Below are 24,102 nucleotides of genomic sequence, written 5' to 3'. Positions count from 1 at the left end.
GCACGTGGCTGTGAATGAGTCCAGGCTTTATTTACCCTTGTGGCTCTAAGCAGAGAGCCACAGAGTCAGACTTAGAAAGGCAACCCTTCTGGAAACTAGGCCAAGTTAACTTCCTTATCCTCCCCCACCTGCTCTCCTCAAGGCCTGTGCTCCTCCTGTCCATGCGTCCTGACGAGGAAAGGTTATGTCCTGAGGAGGTGATCTTAGAAAGAATGAAGAGGTGGAGGGTGGGTAGAGTCATCTGGTGTTGAGCAGAGCAGCCCTGTACAGGTGGCCAGCCCTGCACACATCCCTCATACCTGTGCTTTTCTCCTGTTCCATCCAACTGTGAATGCTTCACATGCCCAGTTAGGGCCTCAAATCCTTCTGCATTGTGTGTCACGTAATGCGTCATTGAAATCCTCACAAGAATACTGGGGTTTCACTAGCTGCTGTCTGCCCTGTGTTAAGGGCCTCTCTCCCATGATGTCATCTTCAGGGAGCAGTGAACAAATACTGACTGAAGACTTGGTATGCTTGGCCGTGGCCACAATGAAGACTTTTAGAATCAGTGTTTGTCTGGATTGCCAAGCATTACGATAAAAACACCCATGCTTTACTGTGCATCCATGTCCTGGAACTCACTCTGAAGACCAGGCTGGCCTCAAGCTCACAGAGATCCACCTGCCTCTGCCTCCCGAGCGCTCAGACTGCTCGAGCACTACCACAGCTGCCTGCCTTTCACATTTCTTAATCTCATTTAGTTTAGTCTTGTGAAACACCCAGATGTTAGAGATAATGAAAGGGAGGCTCAAAGAGATGGCAGCTCTGGTGACACAAGGTGAGGTAGAAGAGCCCATCTCTGACCACTGTAGCCCTTGGAGTATGAATGTATTCCTGTAGACAGATATGGCAGAGCTCCTCTGTGTTCTCTCAGTGACTGACATATGATGATCTAGGTCTGAGCTCTGGGGCAGCTTGTCCAGTTAGTGTTTTTCCTAAGACCTTTTCTCCAGATACTTTGAGGCCACCTCTCTGCCTTGTGGGTGAGGTCCCCGACAGCTCGGAGTGTGTCTGCTTAGCTTCCTGGGCATCTTCCTTTTGGCCTGCAGCCATGCTCACAGAGAAGGCGTTGTTACTCCTGTGAGAGAAAAGAAGCAATGCCTGCTTCAACCTGGCATGTGCACTGAAGCTGCCCTCATCCGATGAGGAACCTTACCACTAGGACAACGCTTTTGATGAGTGGGATCCCAGGAGCAAGTGGAGAGGGTCACAGGTGGGAACCCTGTTTGTTCAGGACTGTGTCTATGACAAGCCATCCAAAGAATCTGCCCGATAGAATCAGTGCGGCCAAGGTGTCCATGTTACCCAAAGCCATTGCACATTCAGCTCTGTCCTCATCAGAATTTCAGTGCGTTTCTCCCAGAAACAAGTTGTTTCTGCAGAAGGGTTTCCAGAATTATTTGTTCCCTAGGAAGATTTTTTTGTTTGTTTTGTTTTTCGAGACAGGGTTTCTCTGTAGCTTTGGAGCCTGTCCTGGAACTAGCTCTTGTAGACCAGGCTGGCCTCGAACTCACAGAGATCTGCCTGCCTCTGCCTCCCAAGTGCTGGGATTAAAGGCGCACACCACCACCGCCCGGCGAGAAGATTTTTTTTTTAATTTAAAAAAGAAATTCTAAAACTGATGGAGCCATAAAAGACAACAAATAACTAAAGCACTCTTAAGCAAGAAGAGCCACGCTAAAGGTACCACCACAACACCTGATTTTAAGTTATATTACAAAGCTAGAATTAAGATGGTGTAGTGTTAGCCTAGAAAACAGACATATAGACAGGCCAGTGTGCCGGAATAGAAAGTCCAGAAATGAACTCATTTCTGGCAATACATGCATTGTCAGCTAATCTTTAAGGTGTCAAAATATGCAATGGAGAAAGGGATAGACAGTCTCTTTAATAAATGAAGAAGCAAGATGATCCATGGGAAAGAATGGTATATTTCTTATACCACACATAAAACCCACCTAAAAATTGGCTTAAAATTTAGAAGTAAGACCTGATAGCTGGGGAGATAGCTTGGCAGTTAAGAGCATTTCCCCTGTAGAATGAGGACCTGAGGACTTGAGTTTGAATTCCCCCATCCATATAAAAAGCAGTGCACAGATATGAGTGCGTATGACCTTAGCACTGGGAGGTAAAGACAGAGTGGGTCCTGAGAGCTCACTGGCCAGCCAGCTTAGCTCAGATGGCAAGCTTCTGGCTTGGGAGAGACCCTGGCTCAATGCAGTAAGTCAGTCTTGCCTTGGCTTCCCTGTGTGTCTACAGGCACATGCACCCATCCACACAATCAATATGGGTGAGAGAGAGAGAGAGAGTGCACACAAACACATTCTGTGTCTGGAGCTTTATAAGTCCTAGGATAGAGAAGAAAAACTCCATGGTATTGGTCTTGGTAGCGATTTTTTGGATATGACATTTAAAGCATATCAAAGCAAAGAGGTGACTGCATAGCAGAGGAGATAGTAGACAAAATACAACGTAGCCAGTAGAATAGAGAAGTCATTTGTCAATCATTATATACAATAAGGATTTAAATAAAATATATGAGATCATATAACTTAATAACAAAAGCAAGCACCTAAACTGGGTGGTGGTGACGCATGCCTTTAGTCCCAGCACTTGGCAGAGGCAGGTGGATCTCTGTGAGTTCCAGACCAGCCTGCTGGTCTACAAGAGCTAGTTTCAGGACAGGCACCAGAGCTACAGAGAAACCCCGTCTCGGGTGGGGGTGGGGTAAGCAAATAGTTCCATTAAAAAAGTACTTAGTTGTTGAGAGTTTTTATGGTTACTTTTTGGTTGTGGTTGATTGTTTTATATTTGTTTGCTCGTTGATGGTTTTAAAATTTGTTTTATTTTTTGGTGGTTTGTAATTGGGTCCCATGTCGCCCAGACTGTCCTCAGACTTCCTGTGTAGCTTTAGATGGCTTTGAAACTCCTGATGCTCCCGCCCTGCGATTACAAGCATGTGTTGCCATGCCCAGCTTTTCCTGTTTGCTCTTACCTACCACCCCTGCTGGTCTAAAACTTGTAGTAGTCCTATTTTCACTCTTCCCAGGTGCTGGAACACCTCTGACTTTTTTGTTATGTTTTGTTTTTGTATTTTTTACAAGCTCTCCTCTAGCCCCAACTGGCATTGAAGCAGCTATGTAGCCAAGGATGACTTTGAACTTTCTTTAAAAAAAATTTAGACTTATTTATGTTATTTCTATGAGTGTCTTGCCTGCATGTATGTGTACCATATGGATGTCTATTACCTGTGGAGCCTCTAGAACTGGAGTTACAGACGCTTATGAACCATTCTGTGACTGCTGGGTACCAAGCTCAGGTACTCTGCAAGGACAAGTGCTTTTAACAGCTGAGCCACCTCTCCAGCCCTAACCTTGAGCTTCTTCTGATCCTCTTCCCTCCCTGTGCTGCCACACCTGGTTTCTGTGGTGCCAGAAATTGAACCCAGGGTCTAGTGCATATTAGGCAAACACACTAACACATTTTACTGAGATATTTTCCTTTGTCCAGTAGTCTCCTACACACACTTTAAACAAACGAATAAAAGCCCACAGGTAGTACATAGCATACAGTGGCCTCAGGCTCCCTCTGTAGCTAAGGTGTTTCTTTCTCTCTCTCTCTCTCTCTCTCTCTCTCTCTCTCTCTCTCTCTCTCTCTCTCTCTTTTTCTTTCTTCTTCCTGCTCTCAAATGCTGGAACTCCTGTCTCCTCCCAAGTCCTGGGCCTAGACATGTGGCACACATGTGGTTGTTACACCTGGCCTTTTAAGTTTTTTCTTTTTTGCTTTCTGAAACAGGGTTTCACACTGCTCTTGCCTCCACCTGTCGAGGGCCGGAACTACAAGTTTACTACTCTACCCCATCATCACTTTCCCTAGGGTAGCATACAAATAGCTGAGAGACGCATGGGAAGATCCTCGCATCCTTTCTGATCACCAGGGAAATGCACTTGAATTGCAATGCACCGTTGTAAAAGGGCAGAGGTGTGTGTATATCTGTGCAGTGCACTGTTGTAAAAGGGCAGAGGTGCGTGTAAATCCGTGCAATGCACTGTTGTAAAAGGGCAGAGGTGCGTGTAAATCCGTGCAGATGCTTCGGCCTTGTAAATAGAGCTATGGGTTGTAAAGCGGAGTAACCCACAGTTAACAGTTAATCCTCAAGCTGCTGAGAAAGCTGCTGACAGTCTGTTCTCATTCTCCTAGGCTTACAACTTTATACTTCTTTATTTCTGTATTCTTGTTTCTGGAATCTTCATTTTTATATTTATTCTTGGACCCTTCAGTATTTACATATGAATCTATAAAAACGTACATAACACCACCCTGAACCTCTGAAACTGTAAGTGAGCCACTCCTTAAAAGAGTTGCTATTGTCATGGTGTCTCTTCACAGTAATAGAAACCCGAACTAAGACAACATTGTAAGTATCAAGCTGTGCCCATGACTTAAGGTCGTCCCCCCCCCCGCCCCTCTACAAAGCCTAGCAGTGTCAAGGCACACAGGGCTCTGGCGCTCAGTGCTTCAAAAGCAGCTGGAACAGAGGCTAGCCCTCCTAAACAGAATTTGGTAGAAAAAAAATCCTGGGAGCTGACAGCTGCAACCAAGCCACTGCAAACATAAGCATCTAAGGGATTCCCAGAGGCCCTAAGTCAGGAGAGGGCACAGCCTGGTGTCCTGGGAAGCAGCTGGCAGGCAGGGTGTACAGGCTTTGCTGATAGCAGCTGGAGAGCTCTGTTCTCGTGGCAGCTTCCCTCTAGAGACCTTGGCTCTACAAGCAGGGAAACGTCTCAGCAGGGGGCTGGAGGCAGGGAAGGGCTGGAATCCCCGAAATCCTGGAACTACTAGAAAGTAGAAGAGGATCAAGGCTGTGGATTCTGCCCTGGTTACTAGGAGAAGCGCTGAGAGGAGATGGGGTGAGGGTGCACTGTGGATGAGAAACTGAGTCACAAGCTCCACCAACTACCACGTGATGCCAGGGGACCGAATCAGAGCTCATCTCTGAGCGCTGGGTTCTTCATCTGTGAAAACAGTGCCCACTCTGAGGACAGGAAAGTAATGGTGCCGCTTTCTCCAGATCCTTTCCTCTGCAAGCTGGAGAAGCAGGGAGCAGGAGTCCAGGGCTAGAGCTGGCAGCAGCTGTCTCTAAGGAGAGTTCAGATGCTGCCCTCCTCCGCAGTTAGCGGAGACTCTGGACCTCTTCACACCCCAGTTCTCCGTCTGTGAATGCAGTAACAGCTTCCTCACAGGACTGGACTAGAACTGAAATTCTAAGTGCACAGCACTCTGCTCGGACAAGATGTTCAAGGCAGGAGTCACTGTTATCAAAGAAGTGAAGTAAAAATCCACAAAGTAGCTTTCATGTAGTTGAAAGCAAAAATGGCATAGAACTTAAAAAAAAAAACTAGAGTGAAATCTTGGTTGTGCCATTTTTTTTTTTTTTGCTTTTGAATGTTGGCCACATGCTGTGACTTCTAGAAGCCGAGGTTCCCCATGCTCAGTAAACATGGATAATAACGTGAGTTGCTGAGTCAGACACCAGGAAGAACATGTGGTCCATGCTACATTTGTGTTCTGTGCTAATGTGTGAAGCACACTCTAGATGGCACAGCAGCTCAACAGCGTTCAGTGATGGCTTCCTGAGACAGATAGATGGTGGTAAAATTTAAAGTAAACTTCACACAGAAGAATGAGTGCTTTCTTAAGCAGGGACTTTCCTAAAGCCCCAAGGGAATGGAGACCCTGATCCAAATGCCTGACCTTGGGAAAAGATAATATATTATCTTGGAGAGCAGATAATATATTATAATTATTTCTTAGCCTTACTATATTGACCTTTTCCCCTCATAACACTCCCGAAAGGGAAGATCCTGATGTCTTACTCTTTTTCTATTATATTGTACCATTCTGATTTCTCTATTTATTAGCTGAACTTTTGATTTTAAATGGCCTCAGGCTCTGGATCTGAACTGTAGGCATTTCATCCTTGGGATCAGGTGTGCCTAGTAAATCTCTAACTTTGCTGTTCTTGCTGTAATTAGGAGGGCACAATGGAATTCCTGGGTCCACAGTGGTGGGGATGTTTTCCACAGAATTATTTTGTTTAGAGAAGCTACCATTGTACACATTTTTATCCTTTACCAAAGCCCGCACAAAATTTCCCAAAGGGAAAGGCATTAATATTGAGGATCATTAAAAACGAAAGTAAAAAGTTCTGGAGAAGTGTGGTCTGCAGTGCTGAAATGCTGGAGCTTCGTCTAGCAGCGGTGGTCACCACGTGGTACGTGCCACAATCTGACTCTTAATTCATTCCACTCAGTGCCCAAGAGCCACGAACATGACATTAGTTTACTGGTTTGAGTCCATGGAAAGATCATTGTGAGCAGCAACACTGATAATGGCAAGAATTTGTTGGGGCTTAGCATGGTGGCATATACCTTTGAGACCAGCCTGGTCTACGTAGGGAATTCCAGGACAACCAGAGCTACATAATAGAAAGACCCTGTCTCAAACAAAATAAAATTATGTTGGCTTCAGGTCAGTCTGGCTTCCAATATCAGAGGGACCACTAAAGGCACCTTGCATGCTGTTGTACTTAACCCTAAGAAAGTTGGTGCTGTCATTTTACACGTGGAGAAACTGGTGCACTGTACAGTTTGAGTGACTTGCCATAGATAATATAGTCAGTGAGCCAGTCAGAGGTGTGTGGCTAAAGCATACCTGTTCACCTTTCTTAATTTTAGGAAAAAAAAAAAACAGAAAAATAAAGAACTGTTTTTGCCCAGGGCATATAGCCTCTTACACTGTGATACTGAGAGTGTTGCTGTGTTACATCCTGCATGAGAAACCACATTCACAGGCGTGATCTGAAATCCTGAAGGAAGGCTTAGGGCATAGTGCGTTAATGCGCTAGTGTCTACTGGAGGAGGGTTTCTCTCCATCATAATTAGGTAGTGTTTTCTTTCTTTATGAATTCACATGCCACATAGTTCACCCGTTAAAGAGTCCTAGTCAGTGCCCTTCAGTGTTCTCATAGTTGGACATCATCAGCACAATCAACTGGAGCCATCTCCGTCACACAAAGAAACCCTGCCTCCTTTCGGCACCACCCTCTCATTCTCTCCCCAGCCCTAGGCAACTACGAATCTACTTTATGTCTCTTAAGTACGGATCTTACTTTAAGTGTCAGATGAGAGCTCTGACACTTAGAGAGTAATAATGCGAGAATCTTGTGTGCCGTGGGGGTGCGCCCTTCCCAGAGAATAATTAGAGAAATGAAATTTGACTCTAAATGTATTTTATAAATGGCTTTATTAGCTAAGAAGCTCTGAGCATGTCTCTGATCCACATCACTTTGGGATTGATGTAGGCAAAGGGTGGAAGGGTTTTTTTTTATTTAAGATTTGTGTGTGTGTGTGTGTGTGTGTGTGCGCGCGCGCGCTCACATGCACCTGTGCCCATGCACAGAGACCCAAAGAAGGTGCCAGGTGGGTGTCCTTTATCATTCCATCTATTCCTTTTAGCTGTAGCTCTCAGCTACCGAGGTTTGTGACATTTTGAAGTTTATATATGCTATCCTAAAGTATTCCTAGACTCTTCCCTCTTAGCAGCTGTGTGGCTTTCATGCTCTCCCATCAGTAAAGTGTCAACAAGGGCTATTGTTGTAACAATGCCCCACCCTGCCTGTCATTTCCAGACCCACTGAGAGGAAGGGGTTTGAAAGCACTAGCAGTTCTACCAAGTGCCTCACAGCCTCAGCTGTGAAGAGCTAAGGAATTCGTAGTCTCCCTCAGTAGACCATGAACTTCCTCAAGGCCATACTGGTGTCTGGCTGTCTTTGTGTCCTTGAGTGCAGTCACAAATCTGGTACACAGTGAGTGATCAGTCAAGTTTTTGGATGAATGGATGAATATTGTAATGATATTTTCTTGCTTCCTTTCATCCCACACAGTGTATTTTGGGGGTAACTTTGCCAGGCTCTTAGAAGGGCTGGGGAGGAAACCTGGGCTGAAGTGCCTAAGGTTTGCTCTAATTCCCACTGCTGCAGAATACATCACCTTGATCTCGGCAGTGGAGAGGGAAGTTACAAACTTACTTTCTCTCTTGATTTCTGTAGGTCAGGACTTTGGACAGCTTGCTTGGGTAATTCTGGTTTTTATCTCTCACACATAGTTAGTGACTAGATTTGCATTAACAAGGGACGTGTAGTAGCATCTCCACCATGCAGCTCAGGCTTCCTTGTGTGGTCACTTCCAGGAGCTAGTTTGGGTTCCTCATTAGGTATGGCAGCCTTTGATTTCCTGTATTGCTCAAATACAGAAGACAGGTGTCCCAGGAGAGTCAACTGGATGCTGTACGAGATGCACTAACTTCCTCCTCGAAATCAGACACCATCGTTCAGTTTATGTTAGAAATTAGAGACTAGGATATAGCTCTAGTATGTGAAAGACCCCGGGTGGGATTCCCAGTAGAGAAGGAAGAAAAATTAGCTCCAGAGATAGCTCATAACTCATCCAAAGGATTTAAATTAGACCCTCCATTACCTGTTTTTATTTTCTTGAATGGTGCTAAAACTTCAACCAAGGTCTATGTACAAGACTAGTGCTCCATCACTGAGTTACAGCCGTTTCAATGCCCATCCTGTTAGGCAGAGTATCAAACAACGTGTAAACATGTTGCAGAACAACTGCAGAGAAAGAGGGCGGTTTCCCCCTTTGTTTGTACTTGAGACCCATAAGATTGAGGAAAACTGTGCCCACCTGGCACCAGCAGAGCTGGCGCTTAGCCCAGCTTGGGACTTGGGCTTGCCTGCCTGGAAGTGATTTCATTTTCCCTTCCTGCCCCTCCTTTCATAGTAGAGGGGGCTGCTTTTCTCTAGAAGTTTTGCTTTACAGCTGAGCCCTAGCTAAGCTTAGGTATGGCCCAAATGACAGGAGAGCTGGGGAGAAGCATGCCTAGCCATCGAAAGATTCAGCAAGACTGTTTGCTATTTCATACCAGTGACCTCCTTAGAATCACAGACTGACAGATTCCAGCCCTCTGCCTTACATAATAAGCACAGCCCTGCTGGGTAGGGCATAGCTGTTAAAAGGGTGAGGTTTTTAAAATTGGTATCCCACATTAATTTTTTCTATTTTGAGGCAAATACATAGACTCAATCAGCCATCACTGGAAATACTGAAGAATTTGATCTCCAGCACAAAACCCAATGCAGAGAACTAGGCACTGGCCTATCCTCTTTGAATTAGGGAGACTGAGGCAGGAGAAGAAGGTGGAGGCCAGTTTGAGGGACATGATGAGACTCTGAGTCGGAACTAGAAACCACAAGTGGGAACCTTCAGCCCAGCTTTGCTTAAGTGTGGTTAAATACAGCTGGTGTTTGTTTTGGCGCGCAAAAACGTTTTCTTGAACCTTCCCGTTTCCTGTTCTACTTTTTGAAATTCTTTCTTTGAGGCTAGAGACTGGGGTGACTGGGTGGGCAGGGGATTAAAAAAAAAATGATAGAAAGAAAACAGACACTTAAAAAAAATCTTAGTAGATGTTAGACATTATTCCAGGTCACTTCCGTGCTCTAGCCTGATTACAGACTGGACTGCTCCACATCTGCATGTGACCGTGGGTAAGCTGCGACCTCTCAGAGCTTTTTGCAAAACAGCCATGATAATGCTTTCTTTGTCTTAGACGTGGTTTAGAGCCAGAGAGAGACCCCTGGATCTCTGTAAAAACCTGTTACCAGTGAGCTTTGAGAGTCCTCACAGCCACAGTCAAGGCAGTTATTGGCACTCAAGTTTGAGTTGTCCCTTGCTCAGGTGAGCTGGCCAGTCCCATAAGGGGCCACTCTGGGGACAGATGGTAGACTTCAGACCCCTAGTTGTGTCCACTGCAGTAGCCTCCAGGCACCAGGCCTGCTTGACTTACACAGTGAGAAAGAGGAACCTTGTTGGTTTTGAGCCCTGGGAACCTCAGAGCAAGGAACTTTTAAAAACTTGAGGCTAGCTGGGCAGTACACACTTTTAGTCCCAGCACTCAAGAGGCAGAGACAGGTTTTCTCTGTGAGTTCGAGGCCAGCTTGGTCTACAGAGTGAGTTCCAGGAAGGCTCCAAAGCTGCAGGGAAACCTATGTCGAAAAATGAAAAACAAAACAAGCAGCAACGACAAAAAAGAAACTTGAGGCTAGGGTGTCACCTGCCTACTTACAGTGCAGCGCACAGGAGGTGAGAGTGGCCAAGGTCTCCCATGCAGATGGAAGAGGCCTGGGAAGGTCAGGAATTACAGTAGGTTTGAGAATTGAAGGCTTCAGTGTCGCAGAGCAAAAGTGGGCCATGAAGAATGCAGACATAGTGGAAAGCTGTGCAGGAAGGCAGGGCTGGGTCAGAATGGACGTCAGGACTTGACACAAGAGCTTAGGGTTTGCTGATGTTGACTGAAGCAGAGGAATCACACAGCCCAGTGTCTGTTTCAGGAACAACTCGGGCTGCATAGGAAATTGGCAGCAGCAGTTCGGGGTAAGAGGGCCTCTGCATGAGACTTAGCAGTAGACAGCGACGGTGAAACTGTTCTGCAAGCAGAGGCGGTGGGACCTGGTGACCAGTCGTCCGAGGCTGGCAGAGGAGGAGGAGGATCAAGAATGGCTCCACACTCTCACCTCCAGCAGCCTGGAAAGGGGGAGGCTTGAAGTGGGCAGGCTGATGGCTTGCCACATGAGGTTTGCTGGTGACAAGGAAGCCCAGTGACACAGAAAGTGGGCAGATTCACACATTCTAAGAGAGTCTGAAGCTCTTTGGGGATCTTCAACATAAAATATTTAGGGATTGTCCCTTCCCCCAGGAGCACACAGATCACAGGATTGAGAATTTGGGGGAGAAACTCTAACGTATGGGTCCCAGGAGGAGGCAGGAGACCCAGAGGATGTAGTGTCTGGGCACTCCACCGGAAAAGTCACTAGAGAATTAAGAAATGAACAGAAAGGTGTCCTTGCTCCCTAGCAGTCCAGAATCACTGATGGTCATGTCTGGTTCGACACCCCACTGCTCCCTCCCATCATACCACCTCCCACAGCAAGCTTCACTGCTGTGCTCGTCCTGGCAGGGAAAGCTGGGCTTTCCTTGTGCAGAGCTAGGAGCCTGCTGGCGCCTCTGATCAAAGCCATGCCCAGGGCTGCTCTCTGCATGGGTACTGAGCACTCGGGTCTTGTACTGTATGTGCCCTAGGGCACTCGGGAGCACTTTGATGCCAACCCTGGCTGCCTGTCTGTTCCCAGCTTCCTTAGCAGAGATAGTTTAGAGACTGCTGGTTTAGTAGATCCTGGCTTTTGCCTCAGGTACCCACAGCTCTTTCTGGCTGTAGAGATACTGGGCAGTTTTGCTGACTCTGAGAAACCTTCCACAAGACCATTTCACACTCCTGTACCCTATGTCCTCTGTGTACACACACACACACACACACACACACATATATATATATATATATATATATATATGTATATATATACTTTCTTTTTCTGTAACTTCTGCAAAATACTTTATTTTTAAAAAAAAGGGAAAAAAAAGCAGGAAATGACCTTTCAATGTATTTGGAAAGCAGTTTGGAGTTGTAATGGAATGCGGACTAAGAGCTGCAGATTCAAGCAGACTGTGTAGCTCTTGGCACAGCCCAGGGCCCATTCAGTTTACAGAGCCTGGGAGAGCAGCAGAGACCCCAGAGAGATGCTGTCCTGTGGGGACCAGAGTAAGCACCTGTGGGAGCTTTGGCCTGTGACCTTGAGGCCCCAGAATATAAGAGCTTCTTCCTTCTTGCCTGGGTGTTGAAGGTCAGCTGGGTTCCCTGTAAACATCCAGATCCCACAACTGAGAGCTTTGGTTCTTAGCGCCCCATGGACGCAGATGGGCTTTGGCTCTGCCTGGATCCCTCTTGAGCCACTTTCATTTCGGGTGGGTAGGGCTTTTGTTAGTTTGGTTGGCAGGTTTCTGCGAGAGGGTCTCCCTGTAGGGACTCTGTATAGACCAGACCGGCCTTGAACTTCTGGGAGTCTTCCTGCCTCTCCTTTCCAGGTGCTGGTACTGTAGTCAGGTGTTACCACACCTGGTGTTCCACCTTTTTCTTTTTCATGTAACTGCAGAGTCACTTCCCTGACCTTACCGCCTTTAACCGAACCACCTGTGCAGCTGGAGAGCCCGCTCCTCTCCTTCCTTATCCCACTCGATTTCGATGCCTTTTCTTATGTCAGGTTGTAAACGTCTCATCTCCAGTGTGTGCCCCATGCCCGGGAAGGTGCCTGGCACAATGAAATGTGCAGGCTGGCAGAGACTCAGCAGTCACGCCCCGTTATTGTTCAGGTCGGGGCAAAGGAAACTAGAATAGGAGCCTGGGAGTCTGCCCCATATGAGGGCTGCAAGGGTGGAGTCAGACCTTAGCCGCTGTAGTGAGCAGGGCCCCGCCTTTGCTCCTTCCACCCTTGAGCTGAGAACACAGTTCATCACATACTAAACTTGGCCTGTGAGCGAGGGCTTTCAAGTAGAATGGCGCACATGCTGGCCAGGATGGCCTACTGGTAGAACCCTGTTCCACCCAGCAGTAAAAACACGAGAGAAAGGGCTGTAGGGTCTTGGCTCTCTGTGGCACCGTCAGACAGAGTCGACAGAGGAGAGGGGTGAAATGTCAGAAGGAAAACGCTCCTGATACCTCAGCCACAGGAGGCGCAGCAATGTTTTATTAATTGGCACCTCTCACATCTCACGGAACTTTCCAGCCCCTGTAAGCCTGTATTCTCACTGCATCTTCACTTCAGCCCAGGAACTTCAGGGTGTTTTGGTTAGTCCCGAGCCATATGTCCCAAGTGGTAAGTAGGCACTCTACCACAACATACCGGCAGCCTCTGACCTCAGTGACGTCAGTGGGACTGTTCAGCTGGCAGGGCAGCAAGCTCTACACTAGGCATTAGGAGCTGTAGATTCTAGAACCGTGGGTCTATCACTTTCCTATTGTTACTACTACTTATGATCAGGTCCATCACTCTGGCTGGTCTGGAATTCTCTATGTAGACCAGGCTAGCCTGAGACACAGAAATCCACCACCTCTGCCTCCTGGGTCTAAGGGAATATGCCCCTATTATGTAGCATTCTCCTTTGAGCCTCAGCTTTTCCAACTAGCAAGAGGCTTAGTGGGCCCTGGAGTCCCCCTTGGTTTGACTCTGCCATAAGTTTGTTATTTGTTGAGCGTGTACTATGGACCAGGCCCTGTCGTGATCCTGAATGTATCAAAGCTGTCACTCTGCTGGAAATCCATGATGGGCCCTGGGGAGAAAGCACCCCAGCCCCACATGTTGGTGACCGTTTATTGAGAACGTCCTTTCATGTCAGTGTACATGAATGATCAGTGAGTGTGCCTGATTTTTTTAAGATAGGGTCTTGTGTGGCCCAGATTGTCTTTGAGCTTACTGTATAGTCAGGTGTGACCTTAAACTTCTGACCCTCCTGCCCTGTCTGTCTCCTGAGTGCTAGGACTGCAGACACGCACAGCCACACTCAGCTTTGCTTCGCTCTTTTTAATCTTTGAACCTTTCTGAGCCAGGTGTGATGTGACCATGAGCCTGACTATTTTTCTGAGTGTCCCTCATGCTAGCAGAAGATGCAGGACCTGAGGGTGTGCCAGAAGTAGAGGTGTAGGGAGTGAATGAATGCCAGAAAGACAGCCCTGCCATAAGCCAGCGTGTGTAGACGAAGTGCAGATTAGGAGAGGGGGTGGGGCGTGGGCCTATGCATAGCTACTGGCACAGGTAACCCATGTTGCCCAGGAGAAAGAATAAACGAGAGGCCTGAGAAGGACCAGACTGTCGCCGCCATTCCTACTGGTGTCACCCAGGTGTCTGCATCTCTCAGCATGAGAGAGTTGATGCTGAGCAAGTGGATGGCTATGTCCTGGGATAGAGAGATATGCAGAGCGACAAGAGGAAGCAGAAGAGTGTGAAGGACTGCACGGGAGCACCAGTAGTTCAGGTGCTGGCCTAGAAGAAAGAGAAAGTGTGATCTGAGAAGTTGAAGGAAGATGATCCACTCCCCAGCTTCAGTTTTTCTCATCTCTCAAGCGGAGTGTAGAGGAGTCCTCTGCACAGGTGCTGCTGTGACCTAGCCTGGCCGCTCAGGGGCAGGGCACGGGCTGTTAACAGTTCACTATTTATTCAGTATGAAGTACCCAGTGCCTGCAGGTACGGGAAAGCCCTTCAGGGCACACTGGGAAACCAAAGAAAAGACTGTGCTTTGCCCTTGTGGGAGGGAGGATCTAAAAGAATGACCTGTGGTCATTAAAATCTTGTGTATGCATCCCGTACTCATGAAACATGCTGCTGAGGGTGGTTCAGGCTCAGGTATTTTGTTTTAGCTGCACAAGATGGGTTAAAATGGGAATAGAAATAAAACAGTCTGTGGAGGAGAATTGTGCAGGACCTAGGACAGTGAAAAAGCACAGGGCCTTTGATGTGGCTTTTCTGCTTTTAAGGAAACAGGCTCCAGGTCTTGGGGGTGGGGAGGAATTAAAACGGTCCGCAGCAGTGACCGCAGAGGATTGTGCAGCTGCTAACGACAGCTGAGGGCTGGAAGAACTTTGGATATATTTTTAGTGTCTTGATATAATCGTTGTACAGGGTTTCAGGGTAATTTGGACTTGTTTCTAAGACATATGCTTGAATGAAGAAAAGCAAGATGAAAAATAAAGTTTTGACCAGTCGTGATAGTTCAAGCCTGTAATCCTTGCATCTGGGAAGCTGTGAGCTGGAGGCCCACCTGGGGTTTTATAGTCAGTTTCTGCCCAGCCTGGTCCCAGAGCCTTCCTCCAAAAGAAAAGAAAGGATAACCAGCAAGTTGGCTCTCACCTCACAAGCCTGGCCATTGAACACCCAGACACAGGGAAAGAGCTCCACAAATATGTCCCCTGACTTCCATATGGGCACTGTGGCTCCCACACACCTACATACTTCATGTCACGTGCATGCATGTGATTACATTAAAGATATAAACAGTAAATGAAAATTTTGTGTACAAAGATTTTAAGGGAAACGAAGGGAAGGCTTTTGTGTATGACCCAGACATTTCTGAAGGAACCAAGATCCACTGTGCTTGGGGAGAGTGTCTGAGCAGGGTGGGACGCCAGTTCTTACATCTTTCTATTTATTTCTCTTGCGTTATCTTAAAGCTGGATAATTTATGGGCTGGGGTTGTAGTTCAGTGGTAGAACACTTGCCTAGCATGCAGAAGGCCTTGGGTCACATGTCAATTGTTAATAATAATTAATAATAAAAACATAACTATTCCCCTAAAGATTTAGAAAGTAAGCCAGGTGTGGTGACTCCTGTAATCGTAGCAGTTGGGAAATAGACACAGGAGAGCAGGGGGTTAAGACCAGCTGTGGTTTCATGGTGCATTCAAGGCCAGCTTGGGCTACGTGAGACTTTGTCTCAAAAAGGTAGAGAAAATATAGAATACTTTAAAAGTCACTCATAATTTAAATATTTGTATATGTGGTTATTTGGTTTTATTTCACTTAACAGTGTACGTGACCATTTCCTCATGTTTGTCTGTTGAGACAGGATCTTGCTATGTAGCCCAGGCTAGCTGGGCCTGAGATCATCCTCCCTTAGCCCCTCTGGTAGCTATGATTCCAGGCCTTACCTATGCCACAACAGGATGAAGAGTATAGATGTAGAAGAAAAGTGAGCTTGGTGTTTGCGTGTGAGCTGAGAACTCCCCAGAGCTGTGTTTGGAATCCCTGTTCCCTGCGGGATGGGGACAGATGCTTTCCAGGATTGGGTTTGGGGCTTGGCAGTGATCTTTCTGTGCCACCAGCATCAGGTTTCTGCCTGTGCAGCTCATAGGACCAGACAGAGTAAGAGCAAGGCCAGAGCCCCTTGAGGTGTGTCCCAGAGAGAGGCTGGCACTTCAGATTAGCAGGTAACTTCATCTGCTGGTGTCAGATACTGGAGATAGACAGCCATTCCCTGCAGTTCCTGGAGCCATTCTGTCATCCCATAGATATAGGTAGCAGGGGGAGAGAATGGGTGGGTGGGTGGGTGGATGAAAAGCAATGTGATCCAGGTTTATTTATAGAGCACTCCTCTGTAGCAGGTGCCAAGCGGAGCATCTTGGAAGGAAGCAGCAGAGCAGGTTGGCTCAGCTGCCAAGCTCAGGCCTTTCAGTCTGGTACATTGAAAATCCAGACCCAAATCTCTCTTTTCATGGAAGAAATAGGCTACAGCAGGTGGCGTGGGCTGCCCAGGCTTTGACCCATCCCATGGGCAGCTGGTGCCACACGGGGAAACATCTGAGCCTGGGAGCCACATGGATCTGCCTGAGACCTTCCCAAGTCAGGTTATAAGTGCTTATTTACTGGATGGGGCCATTGAGAGTGATGGACATAAAACAAGTGCCTGGTAACTGTCCTGTCACTCTTTCCACTGGTGGCATTGTCATTTGTCCTTGTTACTACCGTGTTATCACTATTGCAACAGGCCGTTTACCTGTCCTGGGCTTTGAACAGTTTCCCTAAAGGAAGGGGAGGCAGAGTGGTTAGCAGAAGAAACCATATCCACAATCCTTCAGCTGAGGCCCTCGCCACAGCTAAGAAGTCTGGACAGGGTGCGCCATCTGCTGGATGCAGCGGGGACTGCCTTACACAGAACTTGTGTGCCCACTGCATCTCTCCATGCCTTCATTTTACAGGTGGGGAACCTGGCCCAGAGAAGGGTAGCGTCTTTGCTCCAAAGGATAGGCAATGTGTGCATGCACATCCCTAAATAATTTCTGTGTCGTGTCCTTACAGCCATGGTTCTCTTTGCTCTAGAGCATTGTCTACCACAGGGCTGTGCTGTTTCGGGTGTCACACCTTTGCTTCCACTCCAGCCTCCTCCATGTGTCTGTCCCTCCCTTCCCACTGGAGGGATCATGGGAAACTAAACTTGAAGCTGGCCAGGAAATTAACTAGTAAAGGTTGCTTTCCACCCACCCGGTATCACAAATGCTCCCCTGTGGGTCTCTTTTCAGTAGCCACGCCTCTGTCCACCTCCTGACGCATGTCAGAAACCAGATTTCCCATCAGCCAGGTGCTGCCCACACGTTTGCTCCTCAGGTTGTGCCTAGAATGCATCTCAGTGCCTGCGTGTTCCCTGTTGCCTCCTCAAACCTGACCTCCTCAGATGCCTCTAAACTCACCCCTCCCAGGCCCCCCCCCAGCCCCAGGCCCTGCTCTGCAGAGACATCAGGATAGTCTTTGAAATGCACAGCTTATCCTCATGACCTTACCGACAAGCCCTCCAGGATGGGCAGGTGGCCTCTGCCCACCCTCAGTGTCCCTCCTGCTCTTCCACTCGACCCCATCGCTCTTCCTCAGCGCCTCGGAACCTGCTGCTCCCTTCCTAAGGACACTCTTTGCCTTTCTCTTTTTACACTGTTGAATTTCACTTTGAGACAGAGTCTCATTCTGTTATCCCAGAGCTCGCTGTGTAACTGCATAGCTCAGGCTGACCTCAAACTCACAGCAATCCTCCTGTTCCAGTCCCTTGAGTGCTGCAATTACAGCATGGTGTAAGTCACATGCCCAAATTCTATCCCATACCATTCTTGCATCTTGACTGACACTGTACTTCCTGATTCCGAGTCTTGGTTGGTTCCTGGCCATCCCTGCAGCACCCTTGGAGCCCTGAGCACATGGCCATGACCCAAGCAGTGGTAGCTTGATGCCAAATACAGAGAACTCTGAGCTCTGTGAGGTGGGGAGTGGTGCTGGCCTGTCCTTGCTCCGTCTGTAGACCCCAAGACGGTGCCAAGCACATGGTATGGTAAGCGTGGAAATGCTGGTCTTCAAATTTACTTTGAATGAAGATTGAATGACTGTTCTTTTTAAACACATTTTTTACATTTATGTCATCATGTGTGTGCATGTGTGTGTGTCTGTATGCATGCGTGTGTGTGTGAGGTCCACAGTGAGGGTGTGAGGTCAGGGGACAGTTTGCAGGAGTCAGTTCTCACCCTCATGCATATTTTTTTTCCATTAATAAAACAAGGTCTCTCTACACAGCCCTGGCTATTCTGGAACTCACTGTGCAGATCAGGAGCGTTCTCTCAGATCTCCGTGGAAAAGGTGGTTGTGTCAGCAGACACCAGCGCCTCACCTCTGCTCTCCTGTTCCTGTCCCCACAGGCTGAGGAGCGATGCGACAGGCGTGATGGAGGTCGAGTCCTCCTACTCGGACTTCATCTCCTGTGACCGGACAGGCCGGCGGAATGCAGTCCCTGACATCCAGGGTGACTCGGAGGCCGTGAGCGTGCGGAAGCTAGCTGGAGACATGGGCGAGCTGGCACTTGAGGGGGCAGGTCAGAGCCAATGCCAGCACCCTGGTGGGCAGGTGGGGAGGTGCCCTGCTAGCTCTCGCTAGTCTCCAGATCCCACACTTCCTCAGAGAAGTGTTTCTAAATTGGAGCTGTCCACGATGGTGGCAGAGCCCAGCCAGTGTCTAGGCTACAGAACGCCAGTGTCTTGGCCCTGAGGGCTCTGGTGAGCATCTGGGCTACTTTCCTCCTCTCATTTCAACGCCACCAACAAGCCCTGTCAGATCTCTGGCATATTCTAACTCCCCCTGCCTCGTGTTTCATCCTCTCTGTCCTCATAGCTGCCATGTTACCCGTTGTTCACCAGGACTAGGTGCACTCCTTGCACAGAGGCAGCAGGACTAGTTAGCCACCCAGTCCCATCAGGCTTCTGCCCCAGACTCCCTGGTGGTATCTCAGAGCCAAGACACTCCACAGTGCTCCCCAGAAGTCATGCACTGCTGGCCAGCCTGCCTGGCCTTGGGGTCTACTCCTGCCTTGTTACCTACACCTTCCCCCACGCACCCATGTTTGTCTAGTTCTCTATCAGGGTGCAGAGCTTCCTAGTCAGGGCCTTTCCTCCACTGTTGCTCATCTAGAACATCCCCCAGTGGAATTAGGACCACTTGCTGCCCTTTACTCTCAGGGCCAGCTTAGCAGAGGCTCTGAGCAGCCTCCTCGGAGAGCTGATGCGCTGCCCCAGCCGTGTTACTCTCAAAGGTCTCATTTCTCTGACTTTGAGCTCCAGAAAAGAGGGGCCTCTGTTCTTCCTGCACATGGCAAGCAGTTGGTGACCACAGGCTGAATGACCCAACGAAGAAACCAAGAAGAACCTCCCAGTATTGCCTGAGTCCCCATTTCTCCCTCTGCTTAGCTCAGGTCCCCAGATAGCTGTTGACCCTTCCTGGGAAGCCTTCACTTCCGGCCCTTCCCTGCTGCAGGCCCCGAGGCCATGCTTGCCAGAGACACCACTTCCCACACTGCACTGTGGCATCCTCCGTTCACTCCAGGAGCAGATGGTCCTTGCAGGGCCATAACATCGTTTTTGCCTGGGCAGCCCCAGTCTTGGGTTCTTGGTCTTCACTGCCCAGAAGTGACTTAGGAGGACAGAACAGAGAAGGTGTTGGGGGTGGGGACCCAGCCTTTCATGATAGATCAACTGAGGCCAAGAGAAACTGGGAGTTTTCCTAGGTTCGCCCAGCACATGACCATAGTTAGTATGACAGTCTTTCTGCCTTGAGAGAGTGCGCTGCCCACACCCCCAGAGCCTCACCCAGCTTTCCTGTCCGAGGCCCTGTCAGCCTCCCTTGTGCTGGCCCCTGCTTTTAGCTCAGGTGTGGACACCTCCACAGTGCCCAGGCCACGCCCCTCTGCAGCTTCAACTCTCATCCCCCTTTTTTGCTCTCTCTTCCAGCCTGCAGGCTCTAGAGTTGTGAGGGCTTCTTCACCCACTTCCTGGTCCACACGTGCTCGTGGCCTCTCGTGGTGGTGCGTTTTGTGCTAAGGCCTTCCCTGACCACAGCTCGTCTCCAGCAGAGGAGCCCCTTTTCTCCCTTTGTCTCCATGGCCCGTAAACACAGCACCCCCTGTGAACTGAGCTGCTGCAGCCCAGGCTGTCTGGTGCCCTCTGTGACTAGCAGGGTTTGGCACGTGACAGGCACCTATTCAGTGGCTGCTCACTGCCCAGCTGAATGAGCACTGTGTCCAGCTGGCACACTGGGCACAGTGCCAAGGGTTTCTTCAATGCCTCTCTGCTCTAATCAGCTTTGTTTGGTGCCTTCCACCCTCCTTAGCCACCATAGCTGCCAGTCCCCTCCTACAGGCCCTTCCAACGCCATTTGCCCTACTTGAGAGTCTTCATGATGTGTGGGTCCTCCCAGTACATGATGCTTGCTAGCCACAGTGACTGATGTCCAGAAAGGAGACATGAAAACAGAGCAGTGCTTGCTCCAGGGAGTGATGCACCTTTGGTAAAGCTAGGGCAAAGTGGCCAGCTATGAGAAGCCTCTGTGTGGAGGCCTCGCAATAAAATGTTTCCAGGCATTTCTGAGCCCAGCCGACTCACAGAGACAAAGGACAGGGCCTTAAATGTCACCCCTGAGATTTTGACCCAGCAGTTCAAGGACCCCAGAATTTTCTCTTTCACAACTTCCAAGAGCTGGTGCATAAGCTGAATAGGACAGGACCAAAATCCTCAAAGGCTTAAGAGGTCCTGGCTACCTGGTCTCCTCAAGCCTGTGGCCTGCTTGATGTGTATACTCTGCAGTATGAGGTACAAGTCTGTCTGTCCCTGGTGTCTTCTCAGACAAGGAGCAGATGCTGCTTCACGTGGCCTAAGAGCAAGAGAAGCCACAGGCTAGCCATGGAGAACACAGTGCACTCACTTTGGGCATCACAGCTTCTTTCTTCCCTGGGACGGATAGGAGAGGACCTTCTCCCCAACTAAGGGGGGAGTTGAGGCTGGCAGGGAAGAAAGTATAATTGCTAGAGGACCTGGGGTCACATGCTGTGCTCCAGTAAGCCACATTCAGATGGCAGTCCCCAGCATGCCAACCACAAGGACCAAATTAGGAGCTGGAGTGAGGGCTCCAAGGTTAAGACCACTTGCTGCTTGTAGAGAGGACCCAAGTTGGGTTCCCAGCACTCACAACCATATGTAGCTCCAGTTCCAGGAGATCCAGTGCCCTCTTCCGACCTCCAAAAAGGTACTTTCCATGCATGTGGTTTACATATCCATGCAAGCAAAACTTACACATACATGCAAGATAGTTGTACATATAAAGTGAAAATAAATTGAAATATTTTAAAGAGCCAAATAATGAGAAGCAGGAAAAGGCAATTTATTCAGCACAGCCACATTGGAAAGAGGGTCGAAAGATCCAGTGAGCCCTCCAGGTTCATCTTTGGGGCCATGCCACGAGGGCAGGTTTAAGTAGAGGCCAGAGTTGTTCATACCTCAGCAGTCCCGCACAAGGTGGGATCCTGCCCACCATGGACCCTTCACTGTTCAGAGCCCACTGTCCTCAGGGTCTGACTAGTTGCCGAGCTCTTTCCAGGAGAAAAGTCCCTCTGGTTGGCTCGGGCTGTAGGCTTTTCTGCAGCAGGAGATCCCAGGGCATTATTTCAGTAGTCTGACAACACGGAGAAGGACAGAGTCTATTAGAGTGTCTCCATCCCTGCCAGGCTGGCTACTGCAGAGTGGCTTGCCTGCAGTCTCTAGCAACAGAGTGACAGAGCAGAGACCATGGGTTCAGAGGGTCACAGCTCATGGCGGGCTTCACAAAATGCATGTTTCCTCGGGTGCAGTCATGGGTGTTAGGCCTCAAGAGGCCCCGAAGTGGGTAGAGCCTTGGTTCAGTCACCATCCTCAGGGGAGGTAGCTTCATGCCAGGCAGGCTCAGATTGGCACATACTTGAGTCACAGTGCCAAGTTCTGCCCGCACTATTTACTTCCATGAGCACTCAGGCCCAAGACTGCCGTGTGGGGTACTGGGAAGCCAACCTGCCAGTAAGTCTCTATAAATTCCAGAGAATGCAGCTTAGTGGAGGACGCTGGGCTCTGCAGTAAGAAGGCTGTCCACCCTTAGATTGTAGGTACATCAGTCAACTTGCTCCTCTGAGCCTGTTTTCGCATGGGTGTCATGACCCCAAACACACCTTCAGGTTGCTGTGTGGACTGTTGGCAGAGTGCCTGCAGTGGCCAGACCCAGGGCTCGGTTCAGGCGTGAAGACAGGCCTAATGGCAGGATGAGATGGACCTTCAGTGGCATCACAGTGTCACTGGGGCTTGAGACTGGCGATTGAGCTTTGCCCATTTAACCAGGCTCTGTGGAGGATGCTGACCCCTGGAGGGTTGAGGATGGAATACAAGCCAGGCACACTGTTGTCAGGTGGGTGAGGCAGAAGCTGCTGGTTCCACCTCCCAGCAGGGCTTGAGGAAGCTGGGAGTGAGTGAGGAGACCCAGCTCACACAGGGACTTGAGAGCAGGCCAGGTTGCTCTCAGCCGACTGCTGTCTTCAGCCCAGCTCAGGTTTCTGCCGGCTGCAGTAGAGCAGGAGTGGATGTTCACAGTGGTGTGCTGAGTCAGGCAGTCCAGATGTGCATCCTCTACCATCATGGGCACTCCTGAGCTGGGCTGGTTGAGTCTGCTATACTGTCTGCAATGATTTTTCTCATTTACTAAGCACATACTTCTTGCTGGAAACTTCACATTCGCAGCCCGCCCCTGGGAGGACACACTAATCCCATGCTTTAGCACCTGTCCCCAGTCCTGACCTTTTTGGTTTTCACTGTACTAGCTGTCCTGCCAGCCTTTCCACGGGAGAACAGGCGATGCCTCTCTGGCCCAGTGCAGCTCTTAGCCTGCCAAAAGGCTGGCCACAGTGATCAGTTTGCCTGGTCCTTCCAGACTCCCGTGCTTTGTAGTGTGTGACTGTGTCCAAAACTTCCTCCTCCTCTCTCCCCTGCAGGACAGGCAGAGGGAAGTACCCCAGAGAAGGAGGCCAGCAATCAGCCCCAGGGCAGTGATGCGAGCTCCTCGTCCTGAGTCCAGCCGTGGCCCTACAGGCCAGAAGAGAGACCTGCTGTCCCCTCCTGGAACTGGAGCCCTGGCACAACCCAGCAATCTCTTCTCTGAGCAGCCAGATCGACCGAGAGCCTCTTGGAGGTCTCTGTGGCGCCTACTCCAGCAAAGTCCTCTGCCCATGCCATGGTTCCGCTCTCCCATCCACCTCCCCACAGTGCACAGGTACACCATCACCACGGGATGTTATTTATTCAGCCAGGTGGGGCCCGAGCCAGGCCCTGCCCCCGAAGTGGGCAGTCCCTACCTGGACAGGGACTGTCCCCACACCATTCATCCCTCCAGTCAGCCGCCTATGTCGGAAAGATCTTCCTAGCCCTTTTTTAAAGCCTCTTTTACATTTTTTAAAAACATAACTTTTTTCAACAGAGAAGGGGGAGCTGACAATCTCTTCTTTCTGTTTTGGTTTTGGTTTGTTTTTGGAAGCCGTTTTAAGCTTAGTTCTGATGATCTATGCAGCTCTAAGTTCCCCTCATGAAGCCTCAGATCCAGTTGTAGGGAAAGGATTTGGACTCAAAACTAGCTGACCAGTTCTTTGCCCTTTGTACCAAGAGAGTGATACTTAGGTCCCAGGAAATAAACGCTGATGATTTGTGTGACTGGCTTAAGATTGTTTCTTTTAACCACCAAATGCCCAGCTGGGCTTTGTACCCCCACATCTTCAGCCGGCAGGGTTCCACTGCCGCCCTCTGTCCTGTAGTGACCAGTGTAACTCCTCACATGGCATCTGATGAGCCCTTCCCACCCCATCCTCACACAGCCCACGGCGATAACCTGAAGGGGGCCTGCAAGATGGCTCAGTGTGTAAAGGTGCTTGCGGCCCAGCCTCACAGCTCGAGTCCAATCCCTGCTGATGTGGTGGAAGGAGAGAAGCAGCACTCACAAGTTTTCCTCTCATGCACATGCGTGCACAGTAGCTCACAGCTGTCTCAACCCTAGTTCCAGGGGATCTGATGCCCTCTCCCGACTTCCTCTGGCACCAGGCACACACACGATGCACATACCTACATGCAGGCAAAACACCCATATACATAAAAATGAATGACCCTTTAAAATAATAAAAAAAAATAGCCGCAAAGGACTCTGGTTAAAGGAGCCAAGAGTTGAGGAGCACCTGCTCAAACTGCCCCT

The 24,102-nt window shown here is 49.1% G+C and overlaps 1 protein-coding gene across 12 annotated transcripts in view; it reads left to right on the top strand.

Annotated features, from left to right (window-relative positions):
- Pkig (cAMP-dependent protein kinase inhibitor gamma) overlaps nt 1-23,567 on the top strand; it is an 80,923-nt gene extending 57,356 nt beyond the window's left edge. For all 12 annotated transcript variants that reach the window (XM_085697037.2, XM_048440976.3, XM_048440977.3 and 9 more), the window contains exons 3-4: nt 18,222-18,394; nt 22,859-23,567. In XM_085697037.2, coding sequence (XP_085553163.1) covers nt 18,247-18,394; nt 22,859-22,935 — 225 coding nt within the window. In that variant the 5' untranslated portion in view covers nt 18,222-18,246 and the 3' untranslated portion in view covers nt 22,936-23,567. The remainder of the gene's footprint in view (nt 1-18,221; nt 18,395-22,858) is intronic.
- The last annotated feature ends 535 nt before the right edge of the window (nt 23,568-24,102 follow it).

Source organism: Myodes glareolus, chromosome 10 (genome assembly GCF_982192425.1).
Source record: "Myodes glareolus chromosome 10, mMyoGla1.1, whole genome shotgun sequence".
Lineage (NCBI taxonomy): Eukaryota > Metazoa > Chordata > Mammalia > Rodentia > Cricetidae > Myodes > Myodes glareolus.
This window is presented reverse-complemented; position numbering and strand designations above follow the sequence as displayed.